This window comes from Lissotriton vulgaris, chromosome 4_1 (assembly GCF_964263255.1).
Source record: "Lissotriton vulgaris chromosome 4_1, aLisVul1.2, whole genome shotgun sequence".
Taxonomy (NCBI): Eukaryota; Metazoa; Chordata; class Amphibia; order Caudata; family Salamandridae; genus Lissotriton; species Lissotriton vulgaris.
The window spans coordinates 1,349,088,460-1,349,107,474 of record NC_141691.1 but is presented as its reverse complement, the minus strand read 5'-3'; the positions used below and the strand labels follow the sequence as shown (position 1 = coordinate 1,349,107,474).

Below are 19,015 nucleotides of genomic sequence, written 5' to 3'. Positions count from 1 at the left end.
GGGTTTGTAACCTTGTGCGTTACAACATTTACAAAGCGAGAAGGGGGGGCTCCTGAAAAATGGGCTCTAAATGGGGACTTGGGGACAAGTGCAGGAGCTCCCAACGGAAGGCTCAGTTTGTGAGGTGAACTTGGGGCAAGGGGGAGCAATTGGTGTTCGTTGACCTGGGCCAGGAAGCTAAGGTGCAGAGGGTTTTGGTCAACTGGTCCTTGTGCGTCGTAGGCGGTCACGGTTCTTGTCTGGACCAGATTAGAGGGACAAAACAGGACAGCTGGGCCACTGCCTTTGTATGCCTCTGTGGAGCCAAGTCTTATCAATTGTCGAGTCTGGAGAGGGTAGGCAGAGTTTGTTGCCAAATCCACAGTAGTCTTCAGATCTCATGTTGATCAGCTATTCAGTGTCCTCATCTTCTTTAGTCAGGTCAGTCTTAAGTTCAGGTGTGAGGGGGCCACCTCATTACTCAATATAGGGGTGTTAGGTGAGTGTAACATGGTAGCCAATGGGATCCTTACCCTTGCAGTCACTGCGCCCCCATATGACCACTTACTGTGGTAAGTGGCCTTAACCCTGTCCCAGTGTTTCTTCTTCTGCCATCACCAAAATCACACATTTCTCTTGCATTTCTGTGATGTACATTTCTGGAAATCTCAGGGATCCCTGCAGATTCCAGTAGTTTTCCTCACAGGAATGTGAGTAAAATGTGTGTGTTTAGTCAAAAGTTGTTGTTTGCAAAGTCTTCTTGGTAGTGAAGCCTAGTGAGAACCTCACAATTCCGCCCACACCTCTTGGATGCCCATAGGTGTCTAATTTAAAAAAATGTACATGTTTTCTAGGTTTCCCTACTTTGGCTAAGTTAGGGTTCAAAACTCACAGCAAGGCACTTTGCAAAAAAAGGGTCGGTTTTCAGTGGAAGATATTTGATGTGTCCATATTGTGTTTTGGTCTCTTTTCTGTCTAAGGCACCAGGCCTGCCCACACATGTAAGGCCCCATTTTCACCCCATGGATGATGGGGTGGGAGGAGGTCAATCTTGGCTACCTTATGTGGAAAACAAATTATGAAGGCCTAAGCGCAAACTACCCAAATAGCCAAAAGTGGGCATAGCATTCTAGGGACAAAAGGCATAGTAGCGAAAGGGTTAAAGGTGAGGAATCTATGGGTAGATACAGCGTCCACCAAAAAGAGTGTTACCTTAGGTAAGTAACTTGTACTTCAGCTATTTTTGCAGGCTCTTCCAGATGCTCCTTAACATGATCATTTTATGAATAACATTATTGGTAATCTTTTATTTTGGGGTTAAAGGTAATTTGCAAATGATACTAGTCTGTGAACAATCAACTGGACCAACATTTTAATAGATCGCTTAATAGCCTGCACTTTTAAAGAGAACCTTATGACTGAGTATTTAGACTCTACCCGAGTACAGCAAGATGGGAAAACGATGACTCTTATTTTGTTCACTGTATTGCTCATTTTAATATCTACTGCAGTAAACAGCTGTTGTGTTTTTTAGAACCACTTGGCAAAGCTGAAGAGTTTTTGGCTCGAGTTGATGTTGAACTGGAGAGTACAGGTCCTTCCTGTGTTATGAAAAGTATTCCATTAAGAGCACAAGCAGGAACTCCACGGATACATGCCCCACAAGATTTACAGGTGTGTGTATATGAATGTATTTCTGTGTGTGTGTATGTGTCTGTGTGTGTGTTTGTCTGTGTGTGTGTATATGCGCTTGTGTGTGTATCTGCGCGTGTGTGTACATGTGCGTGTATATGCGCGTCTGTGTGTATTCGCGTCTGTGTATGCGTGTGTGTGTATATGCGTGTGTGTATATGTGCGTGTGTATATGCATGTGTGTGTATGTGTGTGTGTATGTATATATATATATATATATATATATATATATATATATATATATATATATATATATATAATCTACTGGCGGTCGCAGTAGTTATAGTTAGGACCTAGTTTCCATAGGAAAAGCGTTTTTCTTTTGCCAAGATCTTAGGCTCCGTTTGACAAATCTTTTGCTAAATGTTTAAAACTAATGGGGCGCTCCGGTCAGCTCCTGCCTTGAAAGTTTCAGGGTGATTCGCCAAGCGAGGGCTGAGAAAGGGGGGGCCGGTCCCAACACTTGTTTTCTCCATGATCATTTCCATAGGAAATTTTGGCAGAGGTTACAGCCTGAACTGCTGAATGGATTTACACCAAATTTTGCAAAAAGTGGTTCAGAAAGCGTTAATGTTTTAAAAAATGTTGTAAATTGATTCAGTGGTTCCTGAAGTATTCCTATGTGACATATTTATATATCTGGTGACTGCGGTGGATCCTCAAACCCTCCAGATCACGAGCTTCATTCTGATTGGCTGCCAATACTCTAAACCAAAGTGTTGGTAGCCATCTTGTGACTCGGTTGAACTGAGTCACAAGACAAAAGGTTATTAAAATGAAGAAAAGAGGGCAGGATAGAAACACACTGACCCCCTAGGCATGGTCAGGGGGTCCCACAATGAGCCCCAGGGCCCAAAAAAGAATAATTTTTTCCCAGAGGGATTCGAGTAGGATCCGCAAATCTGGCAGAATTTATTTTTAAATACGAAACACAGGCTCCCGCGCTTCGTTTGTTTTATCCCTTCGGGTGTGCAAGGTCCCGGGGGCAATCCAGTGTTATGGACTGCCACCTCCCCGGTGCTTTGCTTATTTGCGGGGCATGTGCCCCCATCCACTGCAGCCCTGGGGTTCCACCTCTTCCGGGTTTCAAATTTATTATGGGCGGGGGGCCTCGCTGCCCCCTCAAGCCCTCAGGACCGCCACCTCTCCAGGGCAACTTGTACACCGGAGAGGGGGAGCTCCAGCCCCCCCCCTCCCCCACACACACTGCTCCGGGGACCACCACCTCCCCAGGGCTTCACATGAGTTGGGAGGTACGCTGTGCGACCCCACTCCAGGAGCCCTCCTTGGCCCTGGGGACTGCCTGTATGGGTGCATATATCAGTGGCTGTTTTGATCAGTGGCTGCATGTATGACTGACTGTATGGGTGAGTGGATGTGTGTGTGTAGACCTATAAATCAGTGAGTGGGTATGTACTAACTGGTATCGGTGTGTCTGTGGTTTTGAGAATGGTAGTCTGTATTTTAGAGTAGATGTATTAGGGTGTGAGGAGGTGCCTCGGATATTAAGTGGATGATGTCATCAGTGATGTCATCTGTGATGTCATCAGTGACGTCATCAGCAGTGCCTTGCGGGGGCGCAAGTAACAGCTCAGCTAACTATAATGGCCACATTTCTCTGGTTTTGTACGAGTGAAATGTCAGCCTAACTACAACGTCCTTGAAACCTGTTTTTTTTCAGTTATATATGGAAAAAATTCAAGTGTCATTTCTTAAATAAACCGTGTTCTGCAATTAATTGACTTACGTGTTTTTTTTATTTCAGACCGTTTATTTGTGTGCTCAAATTGGCTCAACAGCTAAACAATTTTTGCCCTTAAAAAATGCGGGAAACATTTCAGTTGAACTAAACATAAAGGTAAGATATTTCATACAATTTTACACCATATAATTGTCCCATGCAAGACATGGAGTGTAGTATGTTAAAAGCTATTTTTAATTAAGGATTGTTTATTTTGTGGAGTCATTTGTGAGTTAATATTATTGAAATAAATGAGTCCTTCTCAAGCACAAGTATTGTCAGATATTTAGTAAATGAAATTTAGTTGACAAACGTAGATTTAAAATGCTACTTGTTTATTGTGTAGAATTAAAATGTCTCACTATCGTAGCAATGTTTCAATTCTATTAAGGACACAGAGGCGAGGATTATGCTTGTTGACTATCATGGAAGCCACATTTAAGATTGGTTTAAAGTACAATGCTTTAAAAGTCAAGTTCGATTACTACTCTGCTACGTTTGATATCTCCCAATCTCACACCCATGGCAAAGGACTTAAAAGCCATTATACTTCACGCAGAATGTGCATGAAAAACCTTTATCAGTGCCAGCCTCTTGCATAACCCACCAACCAATTATGGGAGAAGATACTGCCTTGTGTTATTTGCGATTAGCAATAAGCAATTGTCTTTCACCTGGAGGACGGAGCTTTTCTGTCAAACTCTTGCATGTCTTGATGTAATAGACAGCACATAACATTGAAACGTTGCTATAACACCACTTTGGAGTTACATTTTGCCCTTTTAGAAATATTAAAGGTGACACCTTCTGAGGTAAATATCCTACCTGTTAAGTTCAGTGCTCTGAAAACTGAAACTAGACTAAGTAATTAGGCACATGAGCATGACAAATGTTCCTGATGGCTTCCTTCTAGAGAGAAATGTGTTCCCGGCTATGCGAGGAAGAGATTGAGCACTCTGTTTACATCCCAGAGGATTGAGGATTGAGTATTGTAGTTCCAGTGGAAGAGAAAAACAAAATACTCCATAATTAACCTAACTGAAGGATGTTCGCTTTCTGGTGGGTCCTCAACTGGGTTATGGCTGGCCGAGTTAGCCAATTTGAAGGTATTCACTGACCTGTACACCATGTCATTTGATGAAATATTAGCTACAAATAAAAAAATATGGACAATAATGCCCTCATGGGATCCAGACTCCTCTGCACACATAAATCAGTATGACAAGATGGATGGATTGTTATCTTTTAACTGTACTATCTGCCCATGCCTCTGTGAGCAGGTCTCCGCTTGTCTAGATCCCCTTACCCCCCCGGGGGCTTTCCATCATCCCCGGTAATTTGACATGCCATGATATGTTACATGCCCTTTGTTAGGCGATTTCTAGGGTTCCCCGCAGGATCCTGGAGGCGATGGGGAACATGGGGGAAGGCAAATTGGAAAAATCCAAAGAAAGTTGCATCAGAACTCTAAACCATACTTGCTTTCCCCATAGAGGGGTCACAATCAGCACGTCTGCCCATTGTCTCCATACTTCGAATAAGAGGCATATTATTTAGACTGGGGGAAAAGCAAAGCTGACCTCAGTCTTCCAGTCCTGCAGAATTGTGTCCTTCGTTTCCAACTTTGGTTCTGGCCTCTAGCTGAAGTATCTGTGCAACTGATGTTCCAGGCGTGACGCAAAGAGATCCTTTGTGAAGGGACCCAACTTTTACTAGATTATGCTGAATACCCTGTGGTGTAGCTTCCATGAACTTATCTTGTGTAGATGTCTGGAGTGTCAACTAGGTTAGACCTCCTCGGAAGATACTCTTCCATTTCAGTGATCTCATTTTCCAGGAAGTGGTCCCAGAAATTCATATTGAGTTCCAAAAGGGTCTGAGATTTTATCTTCCCAGGTGATTTTTGTACTGGTGTGCAGTCATGTTTTAAATCTTTATTAGGACAACATTTTATCTTGTCTTTCGTCTAACATTATACAGTGAAGTCCCCGCCAGTAACTCTAGGAAGCTTTATATGTAGGTTCTGTCCCTGAGCGGATAATTGCCTCCTGTGTAAAAATCCCCACTTGTGGGTCCCCACCCTGTTCTGATGGCATCTGATTCCATAATGAGATTGGGTTGAGAGTTGAAAATCTCTCTCCCATTCCAGCCTTACATGTGTGAAAGCCAGCACCGTATATCCTCCTTGATCCTGTTTGACAAGGGGACTGTGTAGGGGTACATGAGACTCTTCTGAAGATGGGACGCTTTCATGCGTTGTAGTGCTCTGTAGTGAAGGGGCCTGAAAAAAATGGCCTGAATGGATGATGCAAGTAGACCCACTCGTTGTGCAGTCTGCCGAAGAGATGTTCTTGGTTTGGTTAAGGTCTTTCTCTGTTCCTGTTGTGTTTAGCCTGTCTTCCTAGGGCCTCGAGGAGATTCACCATCCTTAGTAATTGCTCAGTCGTCCCAGCATTGATCCATAAGGATGATGTCATCTAAGCATACAATCAAGCGGATGTCTCTGTATCGTAGATATTACGTTGCTGGTTTCAGCACCATGTTTGCTAGGAAGAGCAATAATGGGAGAGTTGTGAACTTGAAGGTCTGAGTTCCCCAGGTGAACTGTAAGAAATAGCAATGTGGTGGGTGTAGGAAGGTGGATATCTGACTATGGTTGCCACCAACTTTTTGCCTGGTGTTTTGCTGGTTTTTCGACTTAGTTGACCTGGGACCCTGCTATTCAGGACCCCAGGCCCACTGCTCTCTCTGTAAAATGGATTCCATGTACCTTAGGTACATATCTAATTGGATACTGGGCCACCTTATCTGTCCCTGCACAGTGTACTATAGGTACCCAGGGCATAGGTGTACCCAGGGCCTACCAGGGGCTGCAGCATGTATTATGCCACCCCTGGCTGGCCACCCAAATCTGACACAACTGGCTGCGCGACAGCTGGGGCAAGGTGGTGTAATCACCCTTTGCTTTAGATGTAGTATTCCTATATCTAACCCTAAAATGGACACATATATTCCTATCAGTCACTCCTATGGTAGGCCTTATCAATCCTGAAGGCAGAGTGCTTGGAATTATGTGAGATGGTGCTCTGGCATTAGCTGAGCCCATTTGCAGCTTGCGGAACCAAGTCCTAATAGCTGTTCCATGATAACGCTACACTATATACTCTTAAGTGCATTATAATCCTCGCGGTTATTTGTTAACTCTGGTATCGCTTTATCAAAACATGTCGAGTAAGGTGACATACGAATTGGAATACTAACCCCTCGCCAATTCTGGTGACGGGGTTAGCATTCCACCCTTCTAGAGGGACACGACATGTATGTAACTGTGAAACCCGGTTAAAGCTAACTCGAGCCTCAGCCTCACAAAATGTATGCTGCCACCACAGACACAAGTCTGACCTCCTGCTGCTGGGAGTCCTTCCAGCGAGGAGAGCTCGGACAAAGGGTTTCCTGTCAGGGGCGGTGCTAGCACCATCCCAGACAGGGTTTTGTGTATCCCAGGTAGGCAGGGCTGAGAGGAAGGTGACTGCAAGTGGCACCCCGGTGCTCACTGTGCATATGCCGGCTCAAACCTGTTCCAGGGGCACCCCAGCCCCTGAGCTGGGGAGAGACCAGACAAAGGAGAGGGGTGTAACCACCCCCCTCCTGGTCCCACCCATGGGCAGGACCTAGTCGCGTGCCAGCCCCTTTTCTTAGGATAAAGGTAGGAGCAGGCCCCCTTCCCAAATTAGATAATCTTGAATCTTGAACTACTTTCCACGAAAGGAACTCTTGACATTCTCTGAAGACTCTCCCTTCTGGCTAAGGAGTAGCCACCCTGCACCCGCAGGCATCACCTAAGCATTTGCGATTTGCTGCACGTCCATCCTCCGGATCAAGACTGACCAGCTCGACGAGACCCGGATTCCCTGGCATCTCTGACCTCTACCTGCATCATCAGCCCAGCTGAGATTCGTGGGTGTGACGAGACCCGAGGGACCGGCCATCTTCAAAACCTGCACGACGCTTAACCAGCACAACCGCCGAGGGATCCTCGAGTGAGTGCACTGGGGTTTGAGAAGCCCCAACCCAGGGCAGCTCCAGCACCGAAGTCCAGCCCCCCAGCATCCACGAGATCTGCGTGGGGCCCTTCTGCTCTTTTGCTGCATGCCACGTTGTCCGGTCACTTGTCCGTTGGCCAGTGACCCTCCTGACGACGTACCACGACGTTTTCAACGCTGGTCTGGTTGCTCCAGACTGGCCCTTGCTCCCTTCCAAAAGAGGAGCACCCCGGACCCTCCTGGTCCACTCCAGACGCCATTTTGAATCCACCGCGTGGGCTTGCCTTTGCCAAGGGTTGTTGCTCCAAGCTTGGATCCAGCATCACCGACAGCAGATACCCTCGTGGGACAGCTCGCACCTCCAGCCTGGTCGCCGACAACGCCTCCTGGCCCGTGTGGCTGCAGAGTCCAGCGTCACCCACTCACCTGATCGCGGTGACCTCATCCGGTGCCATCCTGGTGCCCACACAATCACTGGCTAGTGATTAAGAACTGAGTCCCCTCTGCTTTCAGGTCGTCTCCATCACCGATCCAGCCTTGGATCCACCGGAACATCTTCACTGGTCGCCTGCCAGCAACATCTTCTTTAAGGCTCCATAGACGACAACTAGGATTCCCGACGTCTTTTGAACCCTATGCAGCCGCAGCCCCTGGGCTAGGTAACCCGAGCATTTCGGTGCTCCAACGCAGGTTCACTATCCATGTGTCCAGATCCTTTTTCGTTTTTAGTCTACCTAGTCGGATTCGTCCGGAAACAGTAACTTTAGAATTGCTAGCATCCATAGACTTTGTCCCGCATCCAGCGTAAGAGTTCACACTCTGCACCCGATCTCCCTAGGCCTCCTGCTCCTAACCTTAGGGTTCAGTAAGGTAGTCCTAGTGGTCCTGAAGCCTCTGGATCGTGTTACTCACCTGCTAGCATTTTGCATTCCACTTTTAGAGTATATGGTTTTTCGTGCCTCTCGGGCATTTGTGTAAATTGTGCAACTTGTAGTATTGTCGTAAGAGTTTTGTATTGTGCTTAGCTCCCTGACTCATAAAGAGTTCAGGGTAGACTTGTTATTAATTAATATCCTTTATTTTTATAACAACTTGTGTCGTGTCCTTTCACTTGGTGTTCAAGGGCTATATGTGATGGTAAAACAGCTGGCTTAACACGCCCTCTAGAGTTTAGCCTAAAGACTGCTTTTGTCCACGCTACTAGGATAGCTGGTCTATAAGGTTGACTTACAACCAATCCTCAATAAGGGTCGTTTGCAATGATACACAGTGATCACTAGAATAGTGAGCACTATATATCAGGCCAACTTCTCACAGTGGGTACGCAGGCATTGTGAGATACGCCTCCTTGAGATCTATGTGGGCCATCCAGTCATTGGACTACAAGAGATACCTTTGGAGGTGTATTCCCTCCATCTTGATGTTGTGGACAACTTGCCACTGGTTCAACTCTGATATTTGACATGCCATTGACCCCCATCCCTCTTTCCTACGAGGAACAATATTGCGCAAGAAGCCCCTTCGGTGAATCCTCGTGGGGGCTATCACACCTTTGGTTAGTAATTCTGTAATCCTCACCTCCACTAGTGAAGAGGCCTGTTCTTAAAAAGTGAGGGGACGGGGATAATAGAATTGCTGTGGGGACCCATAAAATTAGAATCTGCTAGACACATCTAGCCACAGATTCCTTAACTTCGAATATCCTCCAGGCGCTAGTCTGGATTCGGCCATTTTTCAGCAGTACCTCTGCACGCCGGGGACCGGCGTTACATGGCTTCGCTCTGATGTCGTCCACAGATGTGACATCAGTATAGCCAAATAAGTCCCTCCAGGCGCGCTGACGTCAGTTTTCTTCTTTTCCGCGCTGTGACGTTGGTCCCTGAGAAGTGGTTCCGCTGGCCTATTTTGATTTTTGGCCTTACTGACGCCTTTTAATGTCCAGGAAATAGTGTGTTGATGCCTTCGAGCTTTAAATCACGTGAGACCTGTAAGCAGCAGATGTCGGTGACGGATCCATACGTGATTTGTATGTGGTGCTTGGGTGAGCACCAAGACTCCAAGGAGTGTGACGCCTGTCGGCAGCGGAAGCTGAAGTCCCTGCTGGGACGTAGAATGAAATTGTTGTCCACCCGGATGTGTCATTCGAAGTCAGAGCGTCGTTGGTCTCCTTCTCAAACTGGTACTCCTGTTCAGGGCAGTTCAGGGGCCGTTCCCGAGGTCATCATTCACATTCCTCAGTTAAGCACAAGAGGAAGTCACAAAAGCTGTCGGCCTCACGTAGTCGTGACATCGGGCCCGTGGTTCCTGGTCTTTACTGAACACTGCCCCTCAGCAGTCGACCCCCCCCCCTTCTTTTCCAACATTTCCTTGTGTTGGGGCAACTAAAGCCCATATGGAAGCCTATTACCAGGCTTTGCAGGCCATCTTTGGGCAGAATCCTCTCCCTGGTATGCTTTCGGGCCCCACAGAGGTGGTAGGGACTCCGATTGGGAGCCCGCTGGTGGGTTCACCCTCTGCGCCAATCGAGTACCCTGACTCTGGAATCACGGTGACGTTGGCGTGGCCTCCCATATTAACGTCAGGTCACAGTCCACCTCACCTCTAGCATCAGGGGACAGCCCAGTGGGGCTCCCTGGGTTGATTTTGGATATGGCCGACGCAGGGGACTTTTCTCCAAATCAACGCTGTCCCACACCGCAGTCTCCCATCGTGGTGGATATCGAGTCGACGCCGTCCCAACTGAGCCTCCTTCGACTTTCGGCGGCGGGGCCTCAATATTGTTCAACACTGGAGATGTCCATTACTGCTCCTCTTTAAAGGAAAAATGAGACCTCAGATGTCCCCCCCCCCCCCCAACAGCGTTGCTTGAGCGTTCTTTGGAACATGTTGATGTTGAGCGTTTTCGGGTCCTTGAACATCCTTGGACTAAAGGGCCTAAGGTTTTTGGTGAACGTGTTTGGCTTCAACCATCCCCTAACTATGATTTGCTTGCGCCCCCTAGTGCTGCTTTTGCAACAGTCGTTCGAAAAACTGCTAACATTTTACAGTTACAGCCTCCTTATATCTCTCTGCCCTCAGATCCCTTGCTGGATCTGCTCCACCAGGGCAACACGGATGTCGAGGGACTTGGGCAAGGCCCTTCTCGGGGGACCCAGTGGAGCCTGCTATTGCACGTCGTCACTGCCTGGCTACAGATGACCCAGTCTGTTTGTCCCTACACCCTAGGGCTCAAGGGTTAGTTGTCCAGACAGCCTCAGCTATGCAGCCTTTGTCCTCTCCTCCGATGCTTCCACCCACAAGGGAATCTAGATGGTTGGAGGCATGTGGCCGGCAAATGTTTGCGTCCACGAGCTCGGCACTCCGGTCCTTGAACACATCCTGCGTGTTTGCTCGGGCTACTTTCGCCCTCTGGGACTCAGTTGAGCGCTTCCTTCCCTCCCTTCTGGAAGGCCCTCGGGCTGACCTGACTTGGATACTCCAGGATGGCATGAGCTGGCAACATTTTCAGTTTGATCAGCCATGTACACCACTGATTCTGTGGGTCGGGCGATGGCCAGGTCAGTTGCTCTACGTCCCCATGCTTGGCTGCGTGATGGCAGTTTTCCTGAAAATGTTTAAGAATGTCTTAAGGGCACAACTTTTTGACAGTAATGCTGACTCAGCGGTTCAGCGTCTCATATCTGATTTTCAGTGAATGGAATTCTTTCTAGTCCCTTGTTGCGGACTTATTGTTTTGTTTGCATTGTTTGCAGTCTTGCCACTGCTTTTCTCTGGTATCAGCCTCTGGGTTCAAGCTGTTGTTTCCCAGACGCACTGTACAGCTACGCAGCTGTATCTGAAAGAGATACGTTAGTGATAGACTCCTCACCTTAGAATATCCCCAGGCGTCAGACTGGATCCGGAAAGTTTTTCTGCTTAGCAGTACCTCTGCGCACCAGCTGGTGGTGTCCTGCGGCTCCGCGTCAGTCACTGGTGTCGTAGGCGCCGAGATGACGTCACGAAGAGTACTTGGGCGCCACCCATGCTCGCTGTCGTCAGTTATGCTTTTTCCGCGCTGAAAGCGCAGATCTGGATTGAGCACATACCTTGGTCATTTTGGGGCCACTTTTTGAGACTTTTTGTCTTCTCAATTTGTCTCCTGGTGCACGTAGGAATACCCGGCTTCAAGTCTTGTGGGTCGGTGGTGGACCCCCATGATCTCTGCCTCTACTGCCTGGAGACCGACCTTGACTCCCGGGATTGTTGGGACTGTCGAGCCATGGCCCGAAGGCCTTGTGAGAGCGGCGCCGGAAGTTGCTGGAGGCCTGGCACTCCTCTCATCGCCGCTCGGGGTCTAGAGGCCGTTCGCAAAACCGCTCTCTGGACCGGAACCATCACTCTTTGAGCTCTAAGTCTTTGCCTTCAGACTCCGGTAAGCGACGCCATAAGAAGAAGTCGAAGAAGTGTGCACGCTCTCCGACTTCCCCCTGTTGCTCCTCGGAGACGGACGAAGGGGACAGGGGCTCCGCCCCTGCGGCTCCTCCGGAGCCTGGGAGTCCCTCGGCCTCCCCACCATACCCGGGTCTGTCGGCGACTCCCGAGCAGATGCAAGAATTTCTTGCTTGCATGGACCACCTTTTTAGGCCTCGGGCTCCTGCTGGCGCGCCTTCCAACCCCGCGGTCCTGTGTCCAGATCTTGTTGGCCCGGTGGCACTGCCCCTGGCACCGGCCCCGGAATCACTGGATCCAGCGCCCTTGGCTCCGGCCACGGCGCCACAAGGTGCAGCACCGCTGGCTCCGGCCCGGCGCTGCCCTTGGCTCCGGCCCCTGGCTCGGTTACAGGCACCACACTGGGTGCCGTTTATGCCGCCACTGCCCTGGTTCCCAGACCCTTTTGTTCCGGCCTGGGATCCGCATTGGGATGCGTCGCATCTGACCCCCTCTCAAGCTCTGGTCCTGCCGCCGCGGCCTGCTCCTTCTACCCCGGAGCCAGACGAGGACTGGGACGGCTTCGAGGACCCCTTTGCGCAGCAATGTGACTCCGAGCAGGATTGGGTGGAGGACCTTTAAGATGCAGGGGAACTTAATGTGTCGTCTGACCCAATATTTGCCTCTCCTCCGCCTACTATGGAGGAGGGCGCTTCCTACACTATGGTGTTACGTCAGGCTGTGGAGGCTCTTCATCTCGACCTCCCTACGGTGGCCCTTAAAAACATGCGGAGGTGCTCCAAATGGTGTCTGTCGTCGGAGCCCCTGCTCCCTTTCAATGAGGCCCTCACCAAAGTCCTCTTGGGCACTTGGTTGCGGCTGGCCTCTGGAGTGCCGGTAGATAAGAACGTCGATAGGCGTCATCGCCCAGCAGCTGGTGATCCTGCCTTCTTGAGCACTCACTTCACGCCTGAGAACCTGGTCATTAAGGCCTCGACTTCGCAGCATGCCTTTCCCACGGCTCCGCCAGATAAGGGCTCTAGGAGGCTGGACCAATATGGTAAGAGGTTGTTCTCCTCAGCCAGCTTGGGGCTGCGGTCAGTTAACACTGCCTGCTTGTTAGGCCTCTACTTCCACGCGGTGTGGGAGTCGGTAGCCGAGGTCTTGCCTCAGTGTTCTGAAGAGGTCCAGGCTGTCCTTTCCAGAGCAGTTGCAGAGGGCAAGGATGCCGCGAAGTTTGCCATCAGGTGTGGTCTGGACACAATTGATTTGCTGGGTAGGGCAATTTCCACGACTGTGGCGTTGCAGCACCATGCCTGGTTGCGATCTACCAGGTTTTCACCCGATGTCTAGAACTCGCACATGGACATGCCGTTTGATGGATCCTGCCTCTTTGGTGACAATGCTTTGGAGCGCTTTTAAGACTCGCGGACCACGGGCAAATCTTTGGGTCCTTCCACAAAGAGCCCTGCCACATCTGGGTTTCGTTCCTTTCGTGCCCAGGGTAAGACCACCCAAGCACGCTCCTCCACTAAGCCTGTGCAGAACCAGCCCCAGCGTGGCCGCAGGCGTGGCTTCCGCAGGGGCGGGTCTGGTAACCAGCGAGCGGGTCAGTCCACCTCCACCCCTGCTGCTTCCGCCTCTAAGCCTTTCTAATCGGAGCGTCAGGGAGCACCCCACGCTGGTGGTTGGCTGGGTCCACCACCACCTCCACCACTGGCACGAAATTACCTCGGACAAGTGGGTGCTACAGATAATCTGCCACTGTTACTCGCTCCCCTTTCTGTCCTCCCCTTTGGCCATGCCACCTCTGTACCACCGCAAGTCGGGGGATCATTTGGTTCTTCTCCGTCAGGAAGTCACTGCCCTCTTGGCCAAGGGGGCCATCGAGCGCGTTCACGGTCAGGGAGTGGTTGTTATTACCACTACTTCCTAGTCCCCAAGAAGGACAAGGGGGGCCTGCGTCCCATCTTGGACCTCCGGCTATGGCTATGTCTAAACTGGGGTGGTGGAGTGAGCTAAAGAATGGTGATGGATTAAACCCAGATCAGTTGACTGGGAGTGAGTGTTTGATTTGCTCAAACGCTCCGTCCATCATCCCCTTTGCTATCGCTCTTTCTATCTGAGCCTCACACAACAGTTCCGGGTGGATGACCAACCCTTTGTTAGCTACATGGACGCCAAAAAAGGTTGGGCCGTGCACAAACGGACCCTCTCTTGGTGGGTCGTTCTCTGCATCAATGCCTGTGATTCATTGGCTAAGAAGGAGCCTCCTGTGGGGTTGCGTGCCCATTCCACCAGGGCAACGGCAGCTACTACTGCCTTGGGACGCGGCGTTCCCTTGCAGGGTATTTGTCAGGCAGCTACGTGGGCCTCGCTGCACACGTTTACCAAGCACTACTTTCTTGACAGTCAAGTCCAGAGGGACGGCTTCTTTGGCTGTTCCGTGCTCCGTGACTTTCTGGTGTAATCTTGTTCGCAGTCCCACCACCGGGGTTGGTATTGCTGGGGTATCTATTCTAAGGTAAGGAATCTATCACTAACGTCTTTCATATGCTCAAGTTACTACTGGTGTAACGATATATCTGTAAGAGACATTAGTTAGTGATAGATTCCCTATCGCCCTACCCATCCTCCCCGTTCTGCGAAACCGATTACTAATGTTAAGGTCGTCCCCTTTTAGGGCCCTATTTTTATGCACCAATGGTCAGTATCTTGCATGACTCTACGTTTCGGTGCGGAAAGTAGTGTACAGAACGGACGTCAGCACACATGGGTGGCCCCTAAGTACCCTACGTGATGTCATCTCCGCGCTGATGCCTGTGACGGACTCGGAGCTGCAGGACGCCACCTACTGACACGCAGGGGTACTGCTAAGCAATACTTTCTGGATCCAGTCTGACGCCTGGGGATATTCTAAGGTAATGAATCTATCACGAACTAATGTCTCTTACAGATATATCATTACACAAGTAGTAACTTGTGCATCTGGTAGAGACACAGTCTAGCCGCAGATTTCTTAACGCCCACCCATCCTCCCCACTCTGCGAGAACCTTTTCAGGTTGGGTTCTTATCCCTGGTCTTTTCTGCCAGTAATTTCTGCCTTCATGTGTGTTTCTCTACTTCACATCCATCACCAGGTAAGGATGTCTTCTTCTGTTTTACCTGTTGCTTCTCCACCCATTCTCACAAATGGGTTGTGACCTCATATATCAATGCACGCTCTGGCAACATGGTGTTTTTTCCAGTGTGGATGTTGGTCATGTCCTTCTCCCCTCCCTCCTCCCCTTTATCCATTAGTTTGGGGCCTATTTGACTCTGATACAGTCAATTAATCATATTTAGTGCATGTGGGTGCACATTCTCCGTTGTTGCAGAAATGTCACTTGCCGTAACTTCATGTTTCTCAAGTCTTGATTCCCATGACATTCATGTGGTGGCAGACTGCTTTTGTTTCCTGTAACATTCATGTGCTGTTTTGCTTTATAGGAGGGTATTGTTCTTTGTTTATGCAAGACTGTTTCTACGAGGCGAGTTCTCTGCTCTCCCCCTTCAGTCACTTATGTTATTTAGTGTTTTTCTCTACAATGCAGAGTGATGTTTCTCTTCATCTTATTAGTTTTTATCATTGTCGCCTTAAAAGATGTTTAACCCTTTTTTGGCACGCTGTTCCCACGTATTGTTTTATTGTTGGCTCTGCGTTGTGGTGCGGAAATGTTTCACAGTAGAAAACCGATGTCCGCGTGCAAGGAGGGACTTATATGGCTCCATTGGGGAACAGCAATTACAACGCGGGTTTTACCACGCATTGCTTTTACATTGCATGCATTACAACGCATGCGATGTTACAACGCGTGGTAAAACCACGCATACCATTACATCGCATGTGCTTTTACAACGCATGCGATGTAATGTGTAATGGCGGCAGGGGCGTAAATAATACTATGACCCTTTCACTGCACTTGACTGAAACTGACGGAGATTGAATACAGTCAATAAATCTAAGTCCAGCACTAATCAAGGCTTAGAACAACCTGGGTATGAGGCAACCCGTGCACAGGATTACTTCAGTATGTTATGTGGATTTTAGTGTCTGACACTTCAGCTTCTTGCGGAATTGAATTAATGTGGGGGAGACCCTGCTGTGTTGTGGAAGGTCGTTCTCTTGGGTGCAATGTAGGAGAACGCTCGACTTCCCGCTTTGCTTTCTTGGATGCAGCGGTGGGGGGTGCGAATGAGAGTGAGGCTGAGCACAAGTGCAGGTGTTTGTTTTAGGGTTTAAGGTAGTGTAAGGGTGGGAGTAGTGTGGGTAGGGTGTAGTAGTGGTTTTGGGTAGTGTAAGGGTGGGGGTAGTGTAGTAGTGTGGTAGTGTTTTTAGGTTGGGGTAGTGTAGGGGTGGGAGTAGTGTGGGTAGCGTAGTAGTGTTTTGGGTTTAGGGTAGTGTAAGGGTGGGAGTAGTGTGGGTAGCGTAGTAGTGTTTTAGGGTTTAGGGTAGTGTAAGGGTGGGAGTAGTGTGGGTAGCGTAGTAGTGTTTTAGGGTTTAGGGTAGTGTAGGGGTGGGAGTAGTGTGGGTAGCGTAGTAGTATTTTGGGGTTTAGGGTAGTGTAAGGATGGGAGTAGTGTGAGTAGCATAGTAGTGTTTTAGGGTTTAGGGTAGTGTAGGGGTGGGAGTAGTGTGGGTAGCGTAGTAGTGTTTTGGGGTTTAGGGTAGTGTAGGGGTGGGAGTAGTGTGGGTAGCGTAGTAGTGTTTTAGGGTTTAGGGTAGTGTAGGGGTGGGAGTAGTGTGGGTAGCGTAGTAGTGGTTTAGGGTAGTGTAAGGGTGGGAGTAGTGTGGGTAGCGTAGTAGTGTTTTAGGGTTTAGGGTAGTGTAGGGGTGGGAGTAGTGTGGGTTGCGTAGTAGTGTTTTAGGGTTTTGGGTAGTGTAAGGGTGGGAGTAGTGTGGGTAGCATAGTAGTGTTTTAGGGTTTAAGGTAGTGTAGGGGTGGGAGTAGTGTGGGTAGCGTAGTAGTGTTTTAGGGTTTAGGGTAGTGTGGGTAGCGTAGTAGTATTTTGGGGTTTAGGGTAGTGTAAGGATGGGAGTAGTGTGGGTAGCGTAGTAGTGTTTTTGGGTTTAGGGTAGTGTAGGGGTGGGAGTAGAGTGGGTAGCATAGTAGTGTTTTAGGGTTTAGAGTAGTGTAAGGGTGGGTGTAGTGTGGGTAGCGTAGTAGTGTTTTAGGGTTTAGGGTAGTGTAAGGTTGGGAGTAGTGTGGGTAGCGTAGTAGTGTTTTAGGGTTTAAGTAGTGTAAGGGTGGGAGTAGTGTGGGTAGGGTGTAGTAGTGGTTTTGGGTAGTGTGGGTAGTGTAGTAGTGTGGTAGTGTTTTAGGTTGGGGTAGTGTAGGGGTGGGAGTAGTCTGCTGTGTAGGTGTCGGGATAGGGATGTAACTTGCCTTGCATACTTGCACCATAAGTATAGCTTTACCACGCATGCCTTTCCGTTGCAATGGCATGCGTGGTAAAAGCATACTCATGGTAAAAGTATGCGATGTAATGGCATGCGATGTCATTGTCATCACCTTGTAATACCCGCGTTGTAATGGTATGCGTGGTATTAGAATGCGATGTAATGACATACATCCGGCTCCATTGACGTCACATCCGCGGACGACGTCCGAGCAGAGATATGCGATGCCGTCCTGTGGCGCGCAGGAGTACTGCTGAAAAATCTCCGGATCCAGACTGGCACCTTGAGGATATTCTAAGTTAAGGAATCTGCGGCTAGACTGTCTCTGTACCAAATACATCGTTACTGAAGGTAAGTAACTATTTCTGCAAAACCCTTGGACCATCTTCAGGATCCATGCGTCTGATGTTAGTGCTTGCCCGTTGGGGAGAAACTGACAAACTGCCTGTACTGTTGATAGGGAAGAAGGGCGAACTCTTACAGTGCACAGTAGGTTACATGAAGGATCCCCTTACACCACCTCTTAACTACAGTGTTACAGGAAGCCTTTGGAAGTGAACTCCACAAACCTGGACTTGTCTTGCCATTGTTTACTTCTGGAGATTTAACCTTTAATGTCGGCTGGATGTTGGAAGCGATCAGTGGAGAGCCCCCTGCCTTGACCTGCCTCTGTGAAAATCTTGTTGCTGAATATTTTTTTAATGGTATCTTATCCTTTGTCCAATGAGGTTAAACTTGGAAGGAATTTAGTTATTTCATGAACTGGTCACCAAACGGATCTCTCTAGGCGATCGCTCCAGCCTCCAAGGTAGCCAGATCCCCCAGCTTAGGGTTGACTCTGCGGAGACATTGGAGTCTCTTTCCTGAAATGGCAGAGTTTGATTTACCTAAAAACATAGTGACATGTTTTGCCCATCCTGAAAGCTTTTAGGGTGAAATTAGAGAGCCTGATTCCTTGGTCTATTTGGTCATGTTCAGGATTTTGTCAACGGGCCGGACACATCCAGGAGCATCATTTCAAGGAGTGGTTGACATCCTACTTTGGGTTCTCTGATCTATTTAACCAGGATGTTAGCCGTTTCGGTATCTATTTCAGTGTCAGACCTGCTTTGCCGTCCAGAGATGGACAGGGGCACTCAAAAGCAGTTACAGCTCTCTATATCTAAGGTGTTATGTAGTCTGAACACTTTTTCCCCCAGGAGCCCATTGTCATTCTTGGGGTGGAGGATGTCCTCCAGGTCCAACATATCTGAGACAGTCTTAGACAGGTTATATCCTGGATTAACTGTTGGAGATAGTTTTGGCTGAGGGCTTGCAAGGTCTGTCCTGTCCCATGTCCACGTTTACATTGGGAAAAGGTTGCTCACCATTAGGGTCCTTGTATTGGGATAAGTAGAGAGTTCTCTTTTTTTTTTATTTATTTTTTTTTTATTTTTTTTTTTGTGTCCTCATATATGCCACCAGTTAGTAAATACTCTAAATAGGCGCTCTTCTAGCCACTGTCACAAACCTTCCTTCCCAGCCCTTGCGTTTGTGGATAGCCATAGAAGATTGCCCAGAGGTATGGTTGTTACCCGTCCAACTTCCTCTCGTAATGGTGCTTGCTACTTAGGAAGGACAGGACCACAAACCTCTGGCATAATCATTGGACTATTAACTTATTTTTCACTCCAGGCATTCAATGCGGACCACAAATTAGCAGACTTTTCGCC

The 19,015-nt window shown here is 48.8% G+C and overlaps 1 protein-coding gene across 1 annotated transcript in view; it reads left to right on the top strand.

Moving 5' to 3' along the window:
* The window catches only part of CEP192 (centrosomal protein 192), a 1,919,503-nt gene that overhangs the window by 1,055,613 nt on the left and 844,875 nt on the right, over positions 1-19,015 (top strand). The window contains exons 26-27 of the mRNA XM_086965571.1: positions 1,514-1,653; positions 3,437-3,529. Coding sequence (XP_086821697.1) covers positions 1,514-1,653; positions 3,437-3,529 — 233 coding nt within the window. The remainder of the gene's footprint in view (positions 1-1,513; positions 1,654-3,436; positions 3,530-19,015) is intronic.